The 18,366-nt window shown below is 48.7% G+C and overlaps 2 protein-coding genes across 9 annotated transcripts in view; one reads left to right on the top strand and one right to left on the bottom strand.

Moving 5' to 3' along the window:
• Window positions 1-8,847, bottom strand: part of MED15 (mediator complex subunit 15) — a 35,908-nt gene extending 27,061 nt beyond the window's left edge. For 2 of the 3 annotated variants that reach the window (XM_081338929.1, XM_081338931.1), the window contains exon 1: window positions 8,729-8,847. In XM_081338929.1, the coding sequence (XP_081195055.1) occupies window positions 8,729-8,784 (56 nt within the window). In that variant the 5' untranslated portion in view covers window positions 8,785-8,847. The remainder of the gene's footprint in view (window positions 1-8,728) is intronic. The other variant, XM_081338930.1, reaches the window with a different exon arrangement.
• A 73-nt stretch (window positions 8,848-8,920) lies between these two features.
• Window positions 8,921-18,366, top strand: part of KLHL22 (kelch like family member 22) — a 32,796-nt gene continuing 23,350 nt past the window's right edge. Inside the window, exons 1-3 of one of the 6 annotated variants that reach the window (XM_081338922.1) lie at window positions 8,995-9,191; window positions 11,145-11,360; window positions 17,340-17,694. In XM_081338922.1, coding sequence (XP_081195048.1) covers window positions 17,468-17,694 — 227 coding nt within the window. In that variant the 5' untranslated portion in view covers window positions 8,995-9,191; window positions 11,145-11,360; window positions 17,340-17,467. Of the gene's footprint in view, window positions 9,537-11,144; window positions 11,361-17,339; window positions 17,695-18,366 lie in introns of all 6 variants that reach the window. The other 5 variants (XM_081338921.1, XM_081338924.1, XM_081338925.1 and 2 more) reach the window with 5 other exon arrangements.

Here is an 18,366-nt window from a genome sequence, read left to right as displayed (position 1 = left end):
AGTTTCAGGCATAAGTATTTGGTCGACAAATAGACCTTTTCCCCAACTTGGAATGATTTTTGGGGAGCTCTCTTTTTGTCAGCTTGCTTTTCGTAGGTCTCAAAAGTCTTTTTTAAGGCCACTTTTGTATTTTTCCAAACTTCTTCCCAACCCCTCACCCACTGATCGAGAGTCTGGGAAGCGGAGGGTAACTGAGGGTATTCCGGTATGGGGTTGAAATCTTTCCCTGTGGCTACACGGAAAGGAGTGTAGCCGGTGCTGCTAAGTACTGAATTATTGTAAGCCACCTCTGAAAAAGGGAGGAGGTCGGTCCAGTTTGTTTGTTGGTAAGAGACGTAGCATCTAAGGTATTGTTCCACCATTTTGTTGGCGGATTTTGCAGCTCCGTTAGTAGCCGGGTGAAAAGCAGCTGATAGGCCTTGAGATGATCCAATTAATTTAAGAAAGTTTCTCCAAAATTTTGCTGTGAACTATACCCCTCTGTCCGAATTATTCGCTTAGAGGCACCATGTAGTCGATAGATATGTTTTAGGAACAATGTAGTCAGGCATTGAGCCTGTTTGAAAATAGGTCTATCACAGTCCAAATGACAGTATTTCCTCTACTGTCGGGTAGGTCTACTATAAAGTCCGTAGCTATTTCTTCCCATGGTTGAGAAGGTTCGGCCACCGGTTGCAGTAACACAGGGGTCTTTCCTGAGATTCTTTTCATGGTGGCACATACAGTACAGCTCTTGACATAGTATTCTACATCTCATTTTAGTCCTGGCCACCAAAATTGCCGGCGAGTGAGATGTACAGTTTTTAGATATCCAAAATGTCCAGCCTGTTTGACATCATGGCTGTGTTTGAGGGCATTAAGACGAAGACCTTCAGGCAAGTACAATTTTCCCCCCTTGTAAGCCAGACCATCCCTGCATGTTAGGGATGTCTGATTGTCTTTAAACCATTGATCAGTGAGGAATTCTCGCTTTATTTTGTTTACCCCGGGGTCATCAGGAATAGGGGTCCTGCGAGGTGTGAGTTGGGACACAGTTTGTGGACTGGAAATAATTGCCTCGTGAACTTCTTCGCATTCGCTTTTGTATTGTGGCAATCGGGAGAGCGCATCAGCTAGGAAGATTTTCTTCCTGGTATGTACTTTAGAGTAAAGTTGAAACGACTGAGGTACTGTGCCCATCGTACTTGTTTTGGGGACAATTTGCGGGGGGTTTTTAGTGCCTCTAAATTTTTGTGATCTGTCCATACTTCAAAAGGCACCTTGCTCCCTTCTAAGTAGTGCCACCAGGTTAATAGCCCCCACCTAATAGCGAAGGCCTTTTTCTCCCAGACTGTCCATCTTCTCTCGCTTTTAGTAAATTTCTTAGCAGGACCCACTTTTATTCTTTTGCAATAACACCACTCCGACTGCCATGTCCCTGGCGTCTGCCTGAATTACTAAGGGCTCCCCTGGGTAGGGGTGCTTTAGGACTGGTTAAGCCGCAAATAAGTCTTTTTAAATTCTCAAAAGCTTTCTGATAACTCATAGTCCATGCTAGCGGTTGGCCAGGTCGCGGTTTCCCCCCTCCCTTGCCCGTTTTGAGTAGTTCTGTAAGAGGTAGAGCAATCTCGGCAAAAGAGATTGATGGTAGAAGTTGGCAAAACCCTAGGAAGCTCTGGAGCTGTTTGCAGGTTTTTGGGGGCTGCCATTCAATTATGGTTTTTACTTTGGCTGGGTCCATTTCGATACCCTCATTGGAGATTCTATAGCCAAGATAATCTAATCGGGTTTGGTGAAATTCACATTTCGACAATTTGACATAAAGTTTGGCATTCAATAGTTTCTTTAACACTTCTCTGACCAGTTTTATGTGGTCAGTCATATTCGTGCTGTATATCAGGATGTCATCAAGGTATACTAGGACCCCTTTGTATAGGTGTTCATGTAGGACCTCATTAATCAACTGCATAAATACAGCTAGGGCCCCTTGCAGTCCAAATGGCATGACTTTGAATTGGTAGCTCCCCAAGGGGCAGTTGAAGGCTGTCTTCCACTCATCCCCCTCTTTTATTCTTACCTGGTAATATGCTTCTCTCAGGTCTAACTTGGTGAAGATGCTCCCCTTCACCAGGTGGGTTAGCAAGTCTTTCAGTAGGGGAGAGGGTATTTATTTCCCACACTCACAGCGTTTAGGCCTTTATAGTCCACGCAGAGACGTAGAGACCCATCTTTTTTCTCTTTGAACAACACAGGGGCTCCCACAGTAGACTTGGCCCGTTCGATGAATCCCCTCACTAGGTTTGTATCCACATATCGCTGCATCTCCTCCGTTTCAAGGGGGGACATAGTGTACATTCTTGGTCGGGGGAGTTTGGCCCCTGGTAATAGTTCAATGGAACAATCATTGGGACGGTGAGGAGGCAAGGTGTTGCATTCTTTTTCAGTAAATGCCTCCGCTAGGCCCTGGTACTCGCTGGGGATGAGCAGCTTGCCAGGTGGCCATAAGGCAGCCATGTGCACTCGCTCATTGGGTGGGCTAAATTCTCCTGCAACATCAGTTGAATCAATGGGGGGATCGGGCCCTATGGGTAGTGTCACAGTTCTCATTCCCTTTTCCCACCAGATCAATGGCTTCCATTTGTCTAGCCAGGCTAGTCCTACAATCACAGTTTCAGACATCTTTGGAGCTACCAGGAAGCGAATAAATTCCCACTGCTCGCCTATTTCTAGGCGTAAGGGCTCCGTTAATTATGTGACTAAAGTCCCTCCCATTAGGGAGCCATCAGCTTGTTCAAGCCTCACAGGTTTGGACAACGGCTTAGCCCGTATGCCCAGTCTCAAGGCGCATGACGGCTAATGATGCATCGGGAACAACCAATATCGACTAGCACTTTCAGGTCTACTTGTGTCCCTGACTTAGGGACTATGAGTTTAGCTGATAATAAAAAAGGTAGGATACGTCCACCCACCATCGGGTCGTTCTCCCCTCCATCGTCGCTGTCAACACCGGGTAAAGTGGGGGTGGGTCCGGTCAGTGGGCCAGCGTTCTCCTGGGTGGGGCACGTAACCTGGATAACAGGCTCCTGGGTGACCCAGTTGGACTTTTCTCTCAGTGGCTGTTGTGCAGGTTTCTTCCTTGTTGTTGGATCTGGTCTACTCTGCTGTTGCGGGTAAGGAACTGGGCAGGTTGCTGCTCGATGTCCCTGCTGTCCACATCGAAAGCACTTGATTGGCAGACCTGTAGGTGGTCTAGGTCTTTCGGCAGTAGCAGTTGTTGGGGGTTTTCGAGGGGGTGGTAGCCATCTGGATCCTGGTTTTGGCACAGTTTTAGGTGGGGGAGGCTTTTTATAGTGGGCGAGCTGGACATCTAATTTCACCGCTGCCTGGTACCATTCACACAGCTGGTCAGGTACAGCTCAGTAGATACATGACTGAGAGAGGTGGTCATCTAACCCTTCTCTAAAAAGATGAATTATTGATTGCTCAGGCCATCTCTCTATCCGACCTGCCATCTTTCGAAACTCCCGCACGTAATCTAGGGCAGGCCGGTCAGCTTCCTTTATCTTATGGATTTGTTCTTCTGCTTTGAGGGCAATGGATGGGTCCTCAAATCTTTCCCTCAGCCCCAGGAGGAAAAGGTGGGGGTCCTGCTCGTTATATAAATTGTTCAGACGCTTCTCCCTCTAGGTTGGATGCAATCACATCAAGCATCGCACCCGGGTCCGGGTAAGTGTGACCCCAGCGATTCAAGTGAGAGCGTACTTGGTTGAGGAAAAAATCAGTTTCTCTGGGTCCCCATCAAAGGTTGCTTTGAAGAGTGGGCTCATCGCTTGCTGGGGCCCCCATTGCTGCTGGCCCCACCTTGGCTGTTGGATCAACAGTTGTTGGGGCCCCCACTGCTGTTGTTGTGCCCCCAGGTGCTGCTGGCCCCCTCCTGGTTGTTGATTCACTGGCTGCCAAGGCCCCCACTGCTGCTGTTGGACTCCCAAATGCTGTCTACCCCATTGGTGCTGTTGTAGACCCAGGGGTTGCACGTTTGGGCCCTGCTGCTGCCTCCCCTGCTGTGGTTGTCTGTGGGGAGGATGCTGTTGGTCGGCTGGACGTTGTGGCACCATCTCCTGTTGTAGGACCCTCAATGGTTGTTGGATGGGTGGGGGTTGCTGTTGTCTGCTCTGGATTTTGGCTGCAGGGAATGGCAGCGCCCTCTGCTGCTGATCTACTAACAGTCATGGTAAGTCTCAAAGGTTGTGGTGTCTCCCTCACTTGCGGGCCCCTCAGTGGCTGCTTGGCACTCGGGGGTGGTGACCAGTCTCCATGGGATGGTTGTTCCCCAATTGGCTGTTTCCCTCCAGGCTTCTGCAATACCCCAATCTGCTGCAAGGCCTCTATCAGCTGATTTAGGCTCAGAGGTTGCTGCCCCTCCTTCTGTGGGGGCTGCCACACTGCCCACTGCTGAGGGGCCCCTAGTTCCTCTTCTTCTGTGGGACTGGAGGCCCTAGCAGGGAACTCCAGGGGTTGGAGGGCCGTTAGCTCTGTGTAAAGGGGGCTGGGGGCCTCTTTTGGTAGGAGCTGTTCTGAGCTTCTCACTCCTAGTTCTTCAAACTTTTCTGCTAAATTGTCAACTGATTGGCTTTGGGTTGCAGACGGATATTTCCACTCACCCGAGTCTTCAATCTCAGCTGGCCTGGCTGCTCCCCACCGGTCTGGGGAATATGATGTGCAGGATTCTCTTTGTTGCCGTCCCACCTCCTCTGCCTTTGAAGCCCTTGGGGATGGCCTGGCTGCTCCGAGTCTCCACTGGGCTTAATCCACTCTGACGACCAGACCAATCCTCCTGGTTGTTTGGGTCTAGCTCCCAGCTGGGAGGATTGCTGAAACTCTTTCTCTGCCAGCTACTTTGTTGGCCCTTCCCCCACTGGGGAGGCTGCTGGTGCCGGGGAGCTAGACAATTTTTCTTCCTCCATTGTGGGATCTTTTCCAACTCTTTGCCAGACTGCCTCCCAAACTTAGAGACAGTGACGGGAGGTCGGGACTCCCTAATTAGTTTAAAAAGTAGGAAGATTCCAGCTTGATGTCAAGCTTCCGAAGTATGGGCTTTTCAAGTGACTCTGAGGCATTGTTTACCTTAAAAGTCCTTTATTAGCCTAATACACCGGCAAATGCTTGCTCGAAGGAAGCTGGAATCTGAAATCTCCGCCCCTTGCACAATATATTAAAACACAATTCTCCACCTTTCTAATTTTGTCATTAATTATATTCTCCAATTAATTTAAAGAATCAGTTTCCCTTCCGTTAGAAAACCCACCAAGGCCTTATCTTAGTTAGAGATGGCCTTGAAAGGTGCAATCCTACTCATCCCCCCTCCTAATCTTAAACTAAAGCAATACACAAGTCTTAAAGCAATACACAAGTTTAACATATGAAATAGCTACTTCTTCATCTCTTGTCAAGCAATAACAAAGTTGTGGCTGACAACCTAACCAAAATAATTAGGCTACAGATTACTACCCCTTCCTCCTCCTCAACATTGGGACTAACGACACAATAAACAACCTGAGTGCAATAGTGAGGGACTACAAACAACTAGGCAACAGAGTTAAGCAGCTAGGAGCACAAACAGTGTTCTCATCAGTGCTCCCAACGAAAAGCCAACACCCATTGAGGGGGAAAAGACTTTTAGGGACTTCCGGTTTTGCGCCCGTAGCGAATGGCTGTGCGAGAGCGGACTCCACTTCTTACAGCTAGTTTTGTCCTGCCAGGGGGACCCTAGATAGGTCTGAAGTCTCCCTGAAGAGGTGACTGTGAAGGAGGGGCACCCCACTGATCATGAAGCGACAGCAATCGCTTCGTCTGATCCAAGAGAAGCCCTCCGAACCTGACAGGAGAAAGGCTAGCGTGAGATCAGCATCTCGCCCAAGCTACTTGCAGCCGAAGTCCCAGAGCACGAACCTGAACATCGGTGAACAGCCTGCTTGGAATTGGTGACAGTACTGATCTTATTTCTTCTATCTACTAATTGAATCCTTGAGAAAGATCCCCACAGCAAGAAAAACTCCGAAAGTGAAGGGAGGGGACTATATACCCATTCCCTTACAGATGGAAGTGGCGAATTAATATTAAGGAGGAAAGAGATATACTAAAATTTGATTTAAAATACTACAGTCTGCATAAATTTAGGAACTAAAAAAACTGTCAAGATTATACCCTAAAGAGTTTTTGATGGAATTATAAAAATATATAACAAAAATAACTTTTTGATTGGAAAAAAAACCCTGAAAAAAGAAATAACTGCTGACTACTGGAGAATCAGAATCTGTCATGGTTTCAACAGATGAAACTCTTCAAAAGAACTTCGAGGGATTGTTATTATTATTATTTATTATTATTATTTATTAAATTTATATGCCGCCCTTCTCCCTAAGGACTCAGGGCGGCTCACAACAATAAAAAAATAAAAAACATAGAATACAAAGATTAAAAAAGAATTAAACAATAAATAAAGGACATTTTAAGCCGATAAAGAATCTTACCTTAAAGAATCTTTTATTTGAGAAACAACGTACTGGCACTACATAGTAGAAACCAGAAACTAAATTCCCCTCCCCTGGATACAAAGTAACAAAGTGCAATCCCCTCCTCCAATAAACAGTCATAAATCACATTCCCCAATTAGCTTGAAGCGCGGGCTTTCTCCCTAGCTCTCCAGCCTGCCAAAATGCTATCAGCTCTGAGCCCAATGTTCTTCGGTTACCATGACTAAATTATTATTGTTATGACTAGCTGGACTCTCATCCCTATTCCTCCTCCCAGCAGCAACTAATTCTAAAAGCAATAGAGAAAATGGCTGCATTTCCATCTGTTGTCAAAGCAAGAACATCTGATGTTAGCAGCGTTGACAACTATCCAACAAAATGAATTTCAATGTGGAAAAAAGCAAAGTCTTACATTGAGGCAAGAAAAATCATTAGCTGCTTCCCCATCGCCCACAAAACCAAAGCCAGGAAAGGAATTGGGGCTAATATACTAAAAATCTTGCAATGCTAACTAAAAGCTTTGAAATAATCCATTTCCAGGCATTAAGTGCAAAGAAAGTTAGTCGGAAGATCAATTGTAAGCCCAGAAAATGTTTGCTAATGACAAAATCTTGAATAACCGACTTAGTTTTCTAGGATCCCAAGTAGAAAACATCCGCGTGTCACAGGTACTCCTGCTCTTTGGGTAGAGTAAATCAGAAAGCTTTGCAGAGATATGTTTACGCTGCTGGCTGACTTAACTGAAATCGAGCACGTTAACACAATCACCCTGATATAAATATTTATAGCCCGCTTTGGTGTCATAATGAAGGCATCAGGCTAGAAACAGAGATGGTGAGTTATAGTCCTGCCTGAGGAAGAAGTCAACTGGGAGACTTTGGGGCAGTCTCTGAGAATCAGACATGAAACAACAGAAGGGGAAAAAACCCTAAATTTTACATCAAAGGCCAGAATCAGTTTAATTACTGCCACTCTTGTTTGGCTACTACAAGAGAAAAGATTCTGTCTGACAAGATTCAGTGAACTCTCAGTTAGAATTGGGTCCCAGCAACTGAAGCATAAAATACCCACTTCTACTACACTACCAAAGATGTAGCACAAATGTGCTTTTCTTTTATGTGTTGCATCAGCTTCCAAGGGGAAACGTAAACATTTTTTATATTTTTTTTCTGTTTTATTGTTAGCCACTCAGAGTAGCCCTTTTTTGTGTTTTGAGGGGAATATGAAAAATATCAAATGTGATTTATAAAAATTAACTGGAGTCTTGACATGTCTAACTCCTTCTTAGTATAGCTAGCTGAATAAGCATTTAAGAGTTAAAATCATATCATCTGCAACTAAATTTAAAAGATACATCTTATCTCCCATTTCCACCCCACAAATCTGATTATAGGATCGGAGTACTATTACAATGCTTGTATGGCTATGTTAACTAACAAAGGTGATAAAAGAGGCATTTGCTTGGAACCATTTTTAAAAAAGTAAGGGGATATGAATCATAGCTGTTGAGTCATATCTGAGTTTAGTCTATAAATATGTTCAATCATCTTAAGAAAACTGGTCCCAAAATTTAATATTGGTTTAAAAAATAGTATTTCCAGGGAATCAAAAGCTTTACATGTATCTAAGGAACAAATGGCTAGGGAAGTTTAATTTTACTAAATTGTAAAATAATTTGTTATGGTAGATACAGATCGCACAGTGTTTGTACAGAAGAGGTATGAATAAATCTTTGGGTTACCATGAGATCAAAAGAGGTTCTATGCCCTGAATTCTAGCAAGAATTCGCAACAGCCCCTCATTTGAATTTGAGGGAGGGGTGACCTTTTCAGGTATCCCTGCAGGCCAAACCTCACCTGCCACCACCCCCCAGGCAAGGCGGCCCACCTGGCCGGGCCCCTCCTTCCCGCCCAGCCGGGCCCAGCAGGGGGCTGCATCGCGGGCGGCACCCGGCCTGGCTGTTCCTCGGACGGGGCAGAGCTTCCGCCCGCCTCCGGGGACGGCGGGGCGACTGCGGCCTCCGCGGGGCTCTTGCCCAGCGCCCAGCTTCGGCCTCAGGCCGGACACCCGCTGGCGCCTTCTCCCCGCCCCGAGCCCGCCCGGGCAGCCCTTCCCTTGGCGCAGATGTCCGGCCACGCGGGCCCCCCGCCGAGCAGCTCCGCAGGCGAGGCCCCCCCGCCCGCCGACCCCGCGGGGCTCCCCGCCCCGCCACTCACATCTGGCTGACCAGCTTCTGCCGGAAGTTGGCGCTGCGCCAGTCGCCGTCCTCCATCCCGCCGCCGCCGCCGCTGCCGCCCGAGCCAGAGCGCCTCCGCAGGCCCGACGGAAGTGGGTGGCGGCGCGCGGCACGCCGGGAAATGCAGTTCCGCACCCGCGCTTCCTGCTTCCGCCCCGGCCGATTCCGCGGGCTGGGAGGCCGCCAAAGCAGGCGCGGGCGGAGCCTCCTGCGGCGCTGGGCGGGCCTCGCCGAGCCTCGTCTGCGGCCAGGTAGGGGCGGCGGGGGCCCGCGGCCGGCCTCGGGGGGAGGCGGGCGTGAGCGAGGCCGGCCCCTGCCCCGGAGAGGCCCCGAGCCTGAACCCGCGGTCTCCCCGCGGGGCCGGTCGGCGGCTCCTTCGCGTGGAGCCTGCCCGGGGCAGAGACCGACGGGCGAGCAGGGGCCCCGAGAAGCCCCGCCGACAGGTGGGGAGCCAGAGGGGGCTGTCAGGGGGTCTCCGCTGGGTAAGCGCCCCCCCCATTCACGGGGTTCCCTGCTCCCCTCCCTCAGGCTGGGCCGTTTCCCTTCAGTCTGGGGGCTCTTCGGCTCCCGCCGTCTCCCCTTGGACTGAAGGGGGGCGGCCGGGGGGAGGTTCGCCGTTGCTGCTGCCTCTTCCCCGCCCCCCCCCCCCGAGTCGGTGCCTGGGAGGAGGCCGCTGGGCATAGCCCAGGGGAATCCCCAGAGGGTGTTGGGGTGGGTAACATACCGGCGCTGCGTGGAAAGTCCAGGCGCCCAAAGCTTTGGCTGCAAATCCAGGCAAGATCTTTGGGGTAAGAGTGGAGTAGTTCTGTTTCAGAGGATCGTATTGTCTCCCTCAAAGAGTGTATACAAATTAAGGGGAGGCAAGAGATTAAAATTAGCTGGAAGGTGAAGGGAGGATTAACCAGCCCCACCGGTGACTATTCTCCAGGGCTTCTGCGAGGCCGCAGCACCATGCCTAAGCTCCTTTTTGGAAAGCCAAGGGAGTTGGGGGCTGCCTCACCTCTGGGGGAAGAATATTCCACAGAGAAGGCCGTCTTCCTAAACCCCACCAGTGGGGGCTCTTTAACTGACAGGGCCTGCAATATACCTTCCCTGCCTGACCAGTGGGATGGGCTGGTGTAATTGGACAAAGGCATTTTCATTGGTAGGCTAGGCCAATGTCAACGTAGGGCTTTGTAGGTCACAACCAACACCTTGAATTGGACCTGGAAACAAACTGGCACCCAATGCAGCTCAAAGAGCACAGGTACACTTTTTGGGTACCTAAAATTGGCTGCATGGCCACAGCTAAAATGTCCATGGGGTAGCCGCATATAGAGCATGTTGCAGTAGTCCAGGGCATGAGTGATTGGTGATTGAGTGGAGGTCCTCCCTATCCAGGAAAGGGTGTAATTAGCACACCACAGGAAGCTGAGCAAAGGCCCTCTTGGCCACAGCTGCCACCAGCTCTTTGAGCAGGAACTATCAGTCTAGGAGGACCCGCAGGTTACTCACTAGCTCTATACGTGTTAGTGCAACCCCATCTAAGACCAAAGTTGATAAATTCCTGGATGCAGAGGGGCATAGGTTTGAAGTCTTGCCAAGTAGCCACTCAAAAAGGGGTAAAACCAGTATGTACAGAGGTATAGAGCCTTGGTGGAGCAGTGGGCTAATGCCTCCTTAAGTAACACCAGCTGCCTGCAATTAGTGCAGGTTCGAGTCCCACCAGGCTCAAGGTTGACTCAGCCTTCCATCCTTCCGAGGTAGGTAAAATGAGGACCCAGATTGTTGGGGGCAATTAAGCTGACTTTGTAATAATGCCGCTGGGGTGTGTGTGAAAGCCCTAATAAGCAGGCATATACATAGAATGAAGGCTACTGCTAAACTTGTAAGCCGCCCTGAGTCTTCGGAGAAGGGCAGGATATAAATGGATTTTTAAAAAAAATTGTAGGCCACTTCTGCAATCAGCAGGAGGTCAGTCCAATTATCTTGTTGATAATAAAGCATTTAAGGTATTGTTCCAGTACTGAGTTTTTACGTTCACCACCACCATCCCAATTTGTTTGGGGGTGATGACTAGAACTAAGTCCTTGGACGCTCCCCAATAAGTCCAGAAAGGCTCGCCAAAACTTGGATGTGAATTGTACCCCCCAATGTGAGATAATGCTCTGGGGTGCTCCATGTACTCAATAGATGTGATGCAGGAACAGTTTTGCCAGGCCCCAGGTAGAAGTGATTTTGACAAGGGATAAAATGCACTTGCTTGGAGAATAAATCAGTCACCACTCAAATCACTGTGTTTCCTGAGCTTTGGGCAAATTCTACGATCAAATCTATAGAAATCTCTCCAAGGTGCTAACAGCTCAGCTACTGTTTGAAGAAGCCTTGGAGTTTTCCCTTGCTGCCATTTTGCCTAGGCATGTACTGGACAGCTAGCAACATAGCTATCAACATCTTTTTTGAGGGACAGTCACCAGAACTGTCTTGACAAGGTATAATGTTTTCACAAAACCAAAATGTCCTGCCGTCTTTGAGTCATGACAACTCCTCAAGACCATGAGTTTCTGGCTGTCTGGAACATAGAGCTTCGCCCACACTGAAAATAGTCCATCTCGGATTGAGCAAACGTTGCTGTGAGTCTGGAACCATTTATCATTCCTTAGTGCTGCTTTTAGGACCAAGGTCACGTCTTTTGAAATTTGAATTTTTTCTCTTCCCTGGGCTTGAGTGGTCACCTGAGCAGCTAGTTGATGGGATGGAAGCACTGGTTTGACTACTTCCACATTTGAGCAGTTGTACGCGGTTGCTCAGCGGGTTAGGACGCTGAGCTTGTCGATCAGAAGGTCGGCAGTTTGGCGGGTCGAATCCCGAGTGCCGCATAACAGAGTGAGCGTCTGTTACTCGTCCCAGCTTCTGCCAACCTAGCAGTTCGAAAGCACGTAAAAATACAAGTAGAAAAATAGGGACCACTCCGGTGGGAAGGTAACAGCGTTCCGTGCGCCTTTGGCATTAGTCATGATGGCCACATGACCACTGAGACGTCCTCGGACAAGCGCTGGCTCTTCGGCTTTGAAACGGAGATGAGCACCGGCCCCTAGAGTTGGAAACGACTAGCACGCATGTGCGGGGGAACCTTTACCTTTACTGTGGCATATGTGACTGTGTCGGCCAGGAAATTCTTTCCCTCAGGGAAGTAGCATAGGGAGAAATCAAAGTGGTTAAAGTACTGTACCTCCTTTAGGAGAGAGCTTGCGAAGAGGTTTTCAGTGCCTCTAGGTTTTTATGATCAGTCCAGATCTCAAAAGGTATTTTACTCCCTTCTAGAAAATGCCTCCAGGACAGGAGTGCCCATCTCACGGCGTATGCTTCTTCTGCCCACACCACCCATCGTTGCTGAGTCTCAGAAAGTTGTAAGCACAGGGCTGCAGCTGCCCACTTTCATTTTCCTGCAGCAGGACTGCTCTGATAGCTACGTCACTCTCATTGGCTTGTATAGCAAATGGCTTTGTTGGGTCAGGGTGCTTCAAAACTGGCTTGGCTGCAAAGAAGCGCTTGAGCTTCTCAAATGCGGCTTGGCATTCCATCGACCACTTAAGCGGCTGACTGGGTTTGGGCTTGTCTCCCCTTTTGTCAAGTAAGTTCATGATGGGGAGAACTATCTGGGCGAACGAAGGGATAAATTGCTGGTAAAAAATTGCTTCCTAATGCGGAGTGGCGCTCAGTCCAACACAGCTCTGACTTTTCAGGGTCCATCTCAGTTCCTTCATGCAAGATGCGGTAGCTAAGGTAGTCTATTTTACTTTGGTGGAACTCGCATTTGGAAAGTTTGGCATACAGCTTGACAGCTCATAGTTTTTAGAGAACCGCCTTCACAAGCTTCAGATGCTCCACTTTAGTTTCAGTGTAGATTAAAATGTGATCCAAATACACAAGCACTCCTTTGTACAGATGCAGGACCTCATTGATCAATTGCATAAATACAGCTGGGGCTCCCTGCAGTCCAAATGGGAGTACTTTGAATTGGAAACAACCCAGCGGGTAATTGAAAGCAGTTTTCTATTCAACCCCTCCTTGATTCTCACGCGGTAATATACCTCCTTCAAATCCAGTTTAGTAAATATTTTTCCTTTGGCAAGATGGGCCAGCATATCTTCAGAGAAAGGGGATAAACATTCTCCCCACATACCTCATTTAACCCTCTATAGTCTATGCATAGACAAAGGGTCCTATCTTTTCCCGGAACAGGACTGGAGCCAGCATCCATGGCTGTGCTGGCCGAATGAAGCCTCGAGCTAGGTTTTTTTCAATGAATAACTGAAGTTCTTCCAGCTCTCTGGGGGTCATTGAGTATAGGCTTGGGTTTGGCAATTTGGCAGGATTTCTATAGCAGAGTCAATAGGTTTATGAAGGGCATCCGAGCCCTTCTCGCTAAACATCTCTCGGAGGTGTTGATACTCTTTGGGGATGACAGGAAGGTCCTTTCCTTGCATGACTGCCCCTAATTTGCACTTCAGGATATTCACTTTAGGTTCCTTTCGGGTTTGGGAGGCATGGTTTATCCAGAACTTTTAGCAGTTTTTTTTTCTCCAGTTCACATAAGGGTTCCACTTTTTTAACTAAGCTAGCCCTAGAACTAGTGGTCTCTCCATCCCGAGTGCTACTACGAAGCTCATAACTTCTGAATGTGCTCCCATTTGCATTCCTGTGGGTTCAGTGGCAAAAGTGGCTGGGATGCCCCACATAACCAAATGGTCCAATTGACAAAAGGCCACTGGGACTTTTAACCGCCTCAGTCAAATTCCCAACTTCTCAACCAGTGTTGGATTTACTAAGCAACTGGTGCATCCCGAATCTAACTGGGCTCTGAGATTAGCCTTTAACACAGGGAGGCTCAGTTCTATAGGAACCATCACTGGCATGACTGGATCAGTTACTAGGGGGGAAGAGTCGGTGTCTGTGAACCCCTGGCCATCATCTGATGAGGTCGGAGTTCCCTCAGTACTTTTAGGTGGTGAACTACACGACCACCCCCTTCAGCACCGTCTCTTTGGCCTGTGATGGCACCTTGGTAGGTTTCCCCGTGTGATTCGGGCTGGCCTTCTTGGCCAGGTTTGCATTCTGCAGCCCAATGCCCCCTTTGGCCACATTTAAAGTAGGTGGTTGATCTGGCTTGCGAAGGTTGAGGTTTTGCTGTTTCTCTCTTCTCAAGGGGATTTCTTCCAGGACCTCGCTGTGCAGTATTTGTTATGGGCTTCGTCAATTTCCACCACCTCAACAAGCACACACCAGTTGTGTGGGGTTGCCAAGGCCCCTCTGGCCACACAAGCATTGTATAGGCCGTCGTTCAGTCCATCTTTAAAACAGCTGATGAAGATGTCTTCCTGCCAGTTGAGTCGGCATGCCAAGTTGCGGAACACTTTGGTGTACTCTGCCACAGCTCTTGCCTCACGGTTTGACGCAATCTAATTTTTTGGTCAGCGAGGGGGTCCGCAAACCAACAATGAAGCATAGTCATAAAACGGTCGAAGTTCCTCAATTCAAGAGTGTTTGCATTGTGGAGGATTACCATCCAGCAGGTTCTGCTCCTTCCAGAGCCAATGTAACAACCCCCACTTTGGCACCTTTTGTAGGGAAATCTGGCCCATACTCTTGTACGTAGGCCAAGACGTGGGCCAGGAAGAATTCCAGTTGTTGGGAGTCCCTGTCAAATTTCACTCCCAGCAGTGGAGCTTTTCTTCTTTGTGGATTAGAGGCTCCAGTGGTTCTGGCACGACCCCTGCAGTTGCAGCTGCTGTGGCTGATGTCGCAGAGGGGGTCTCCATGGTGTCTAAGGGCGAGGCTCTCCCACTGGCATCTTCCTCTTGGGTTTGATGAGTATCCGTAGAGATCGTTCCGGTTAGTGTCTCGCATGCCTTAAGACTCTGGAATGCTTCCATCATCTTGCGCTTAGCTTGCTTCATCAGATGTTGCTTCAGCAGCGTGATGGACTTCACTGCTTTCTTCCTGTTCAACTTCAAACTCTTCCAGCTCTGCTTGCCACTCGCGTCATCAGCTGCCCCTGGTGAGAGTCACTTCTGCCTTTTAGTTCTCCCTTCCCAGTCATCTTTCTTTCCGACGCCAGTGGACCACCTGGGTTTGGACCAGTCTCCCAGGCTGGTGGCCTCTCTCATCCATCTGGAGAGGTCTGTCCTAGGCTTAGCCTTGGTGTTGTGGTCTGTCGGCTGCCAGCAGAGCTAGCAGCAGAGTCAGACAAGGAGGGGCAGGGGCAGGGGCAGCCTGGGTCAACTTCAGAGCCTTTGGAAGGCTCTGATGAGGAAGCAGAATCGGAGGCAGAGCTGGGCCATCAGTTCGCATGCAGGTGGAGAGGCCGCTGTCTTCAGGGCCTCTACCGAGTGAGGGAGAGGAACAGATGAGGCCCGTCTCAGGTGTGTATGCGTAGAGAGGAGAGGAAGGTAATAAGCTGGCTCTCAAGGAAAAGAAGAAGGAGACATTAGCCAGCACCCCCCTGGTTGGGAAATAAAGAGGGGTTTGGGAATGGCCTGTTGTCTCAGACAACCATTCGTTTTCTAGGATACATCAATCAAGTCAGATTCCTTTGCCAGGACCCAGGTTTGTCGGGACTACTTGCTCTGTATTTGAAGTGCCAACTGAGTCATCTTTCTGGGAATTTGCCTCAGCCAGTGTGAACAGGGACTGTTTGTGCTTGGTTAATCATTGAAAGACTTGTTATCTGGAGTTCTCATGTGAACAGAGACGGTCCTTGCCCTGTTTCAGAAGGGGAAAAGACTTTCCTTTGGGACTATTTTTTTTTTGTCTCCCCAACGTGAACAAAGGTTGTTCCTGCTGGTTTAATAAAAGGGGTTTACTCATGAGTAAACAGTTTCTCATTATTTGTAAAGGCTGGGTCAGAACACTTGGCAGAGGCTTCTCCCAAGCACTCAGCTTCCTCTTGGTCGCTACCTTGTGCAGACATTCCTTGACAGTCCCCACGGTAGAGGTTGGTGCTTCTCCAGGTTGACCATAATTGCAGATTCCGCTTAACGTAAGGACTTGCCCCAGTTGGCCCTCTCAGGAAAGTACGACTCTTGACTCTATATGGTTAATCAAAAGAAATTTTACTGAGAGACAGTGGTGGCAGCAAAGTCAAGTGGAATCTAACATTCCCATGCAAAGCAGTAAGCCAGGGGTGCCAAACTCGCAACATCACATGACATGTGACGTATCGCAACTTTTCCCCCATTGCTGGCAATGGGGTGGGAGCACTTTCACCGGCCAAGCTATTCTTCCCACTTCACCCCCCCAGGCCCCCAGCCCTCTCCCTGAGCAGTCCACCGGCAGCCAACACAGTTGCCACAAGGTTGTTTTGAGAACACTGAAACGACAAACAACAGGTCATCTTCAGGGTGCAGCAACCTTGGAGTCAGGCTGGAACCAGCTGGGAGAGAGTCCGTTCCATCTCCAGAGATGATCCCCCTTCCTAACTCTCAAGCAGCTATAGGGTTGCAGCAAAATTGAAAGAATGCAAAGAATGCTTTCCCAAGGCGCCCTTCTCCCCGCTCCACCAGAATAGCAGGGGTCCCCAAAAAGGGGACCTGGCACCAGGTCGGTATGGGCTAGTGCAACCCCATCTAAGACCAAAGTTGATAAACTCCTGGATGCAGAGGGGCCCACCCAGAGCCAGTACATCTTACCAGGCTTTAGCTGAAATTTGTTGTTCTCCATCCAGGCCTCCAAAAGGGCATCCACTGCATTACTCAGTTCACCTGGGACGGAGGTACAGTATATAGAGCTGGGTATCATCGGCATATGGGTGACACCTCATCCCGTGTTGACGGATGATCTTGCACAGTGGTTTCATGTAGATGTTAAAAAGGAGTAGAGGGAGCCCCATGGCACCCCACAAAGCAGGGGCTGAGAGCTGGCTTAACTGGAATTGACGTTGGAGGAAAGAACTATGCATCCCACCCCAAACTCCCTAAATCAGCCCACAAGGCTATCCTAGTTGATGGTATCAAAAGCCACGGAGAAATCAAGAAGAAAAAGGATGGAGCAGCACCTCTATCCTGCTCCTACCAGAGATCATCCATGAGTGTGAACAATGCCATTTTGGTCCCATGTCCAGACCTGAAGCCTGACTGAAAAGGGTCCAGATAATCCATCTAAAAACTATTTAAAATAGTTTAGTGCTCTTCCAGAAGAGAGCTACACCTAAATGGCTGTTACAAAATGCTGATTGGGCCTCTGTCTTTGGTCCTGAAGACCAAAATGGCTGGGGGCAGGTGGAAGAGTCCATTGACTGAAGATGAAAGCAGCCTAATGTCATCTCCAGACTCCATCACCAGTGAGATGTCCTAGGTTGTACTACAAGACTTGCATTGGTAGAAGGGGGAAAATGACACCAGAACAGCTAAAGAGGAGTTTAGGCTGTCTCTGAGGCAGGATGGGGCAAACCAAAGACCATACAAGTGACAGGCAGTGTCTTCTTTGTGATGAGCCACCTGCCTTCCATGCATTTCAAAGCCACAAAGCCCGTTGATGTGTCAGTTAGGGGTTTGCCTTGGGTTGCCTTTTTGTGCCAAAATGATTGGATTCCATTCATCTCTTTCTTGTAGGTAAGAACCTGCAATTTGTGTTCGTGGCAATGGGTTTTGAATGAGGAAATCAACCTAACTGAAACCAGTTGCTCCTCAGGAAACACCAGTTGCTCTGCCCTCTGATTCCCGAGGAGATTCTGCCCAAGATGGCGGGTCAGCAGGAGGAAATGGAGCCCCTCAAGATCCCTCTGGAGCCTTTCACCAAGAAGTGCTCCAGCAAGACCTACCATAGCACTGGGCACTCCCAGACGCTGCTGAGTGGCCTGGGGTCTCTCCGGGACTGCGGCATCCTCTTTGATGTTGTTCTGCATGTAGAGGGGAAGACCATTGATGCTCATCGCATTCTCCTAGCAGCATCGTGTGATTACTTCAGGTCTGTGCCTGTAACAAAACTAAAATCTGAAATTGCTGGATCCTGAGCAGTGAAAAAGTAAAACCCGGCTGTTTGAGCTGGCAAACACTGACTTTTGTATGCTTGATGATTAAGCAAAGCTGCATCTAATTTAATCATTAGATTTAATCAAATTTAATCAAACAAAATTTAGCATTTGTCTTCCCACTTCTGACTTGTAATGCACACAGCAAGTTCTGCCTGTTTAAAAGTATTTGCAAAACATGGATGTTGCTTGGCCCATTGTTTTGTTTGTATCCTTCTTTACAAAATTCTGCAATAGAATCAGCCAAAGGGAGCATTAAGAAGCCCATTCTCTTTTCAGTGCAGAATGCTGACATGGCTGCTCAGCTTTACCTAGAAAGATCCTCAAGTAACTAAATCAGTGTTTTGACTTATATAAACAGCTCTGATAATGGGCATCTAAAATTGCAGTGCGCTTTCCTGAAGTTAGTTGTAGCATAATTCCCTGGAGGAAACAGAGTGTTTGCTGTCTTCCATCTCCAGCTGTGAGGACTAATTGTGCCTCCCTTTAATGGATAGCTTGGGTGTGTGGTGGCTCAGTGGTTAAAGATGCTGAGCTTGTCAGTTGGAAAACTGACAGCTGGGTTCGAGACTTGAGTGCCGCACTATGCGGTGAGCTCCTGTTACTTG

Source organism: Vipera berus, assembly GCF_964194415.1.
Source record: "Vipera berus genome assembly, chromosome: 14".
Lineage (NCBI taxonomy): Eukaryota > Metazoa > Chordata > Lepidosauria > Squamata > Viperidae > Vipera > Vipera berus.
Note: the sequence above shows the minus strand (reverse complement) of the source record. Positions and strands in the feature narration are given on the sequence as shown.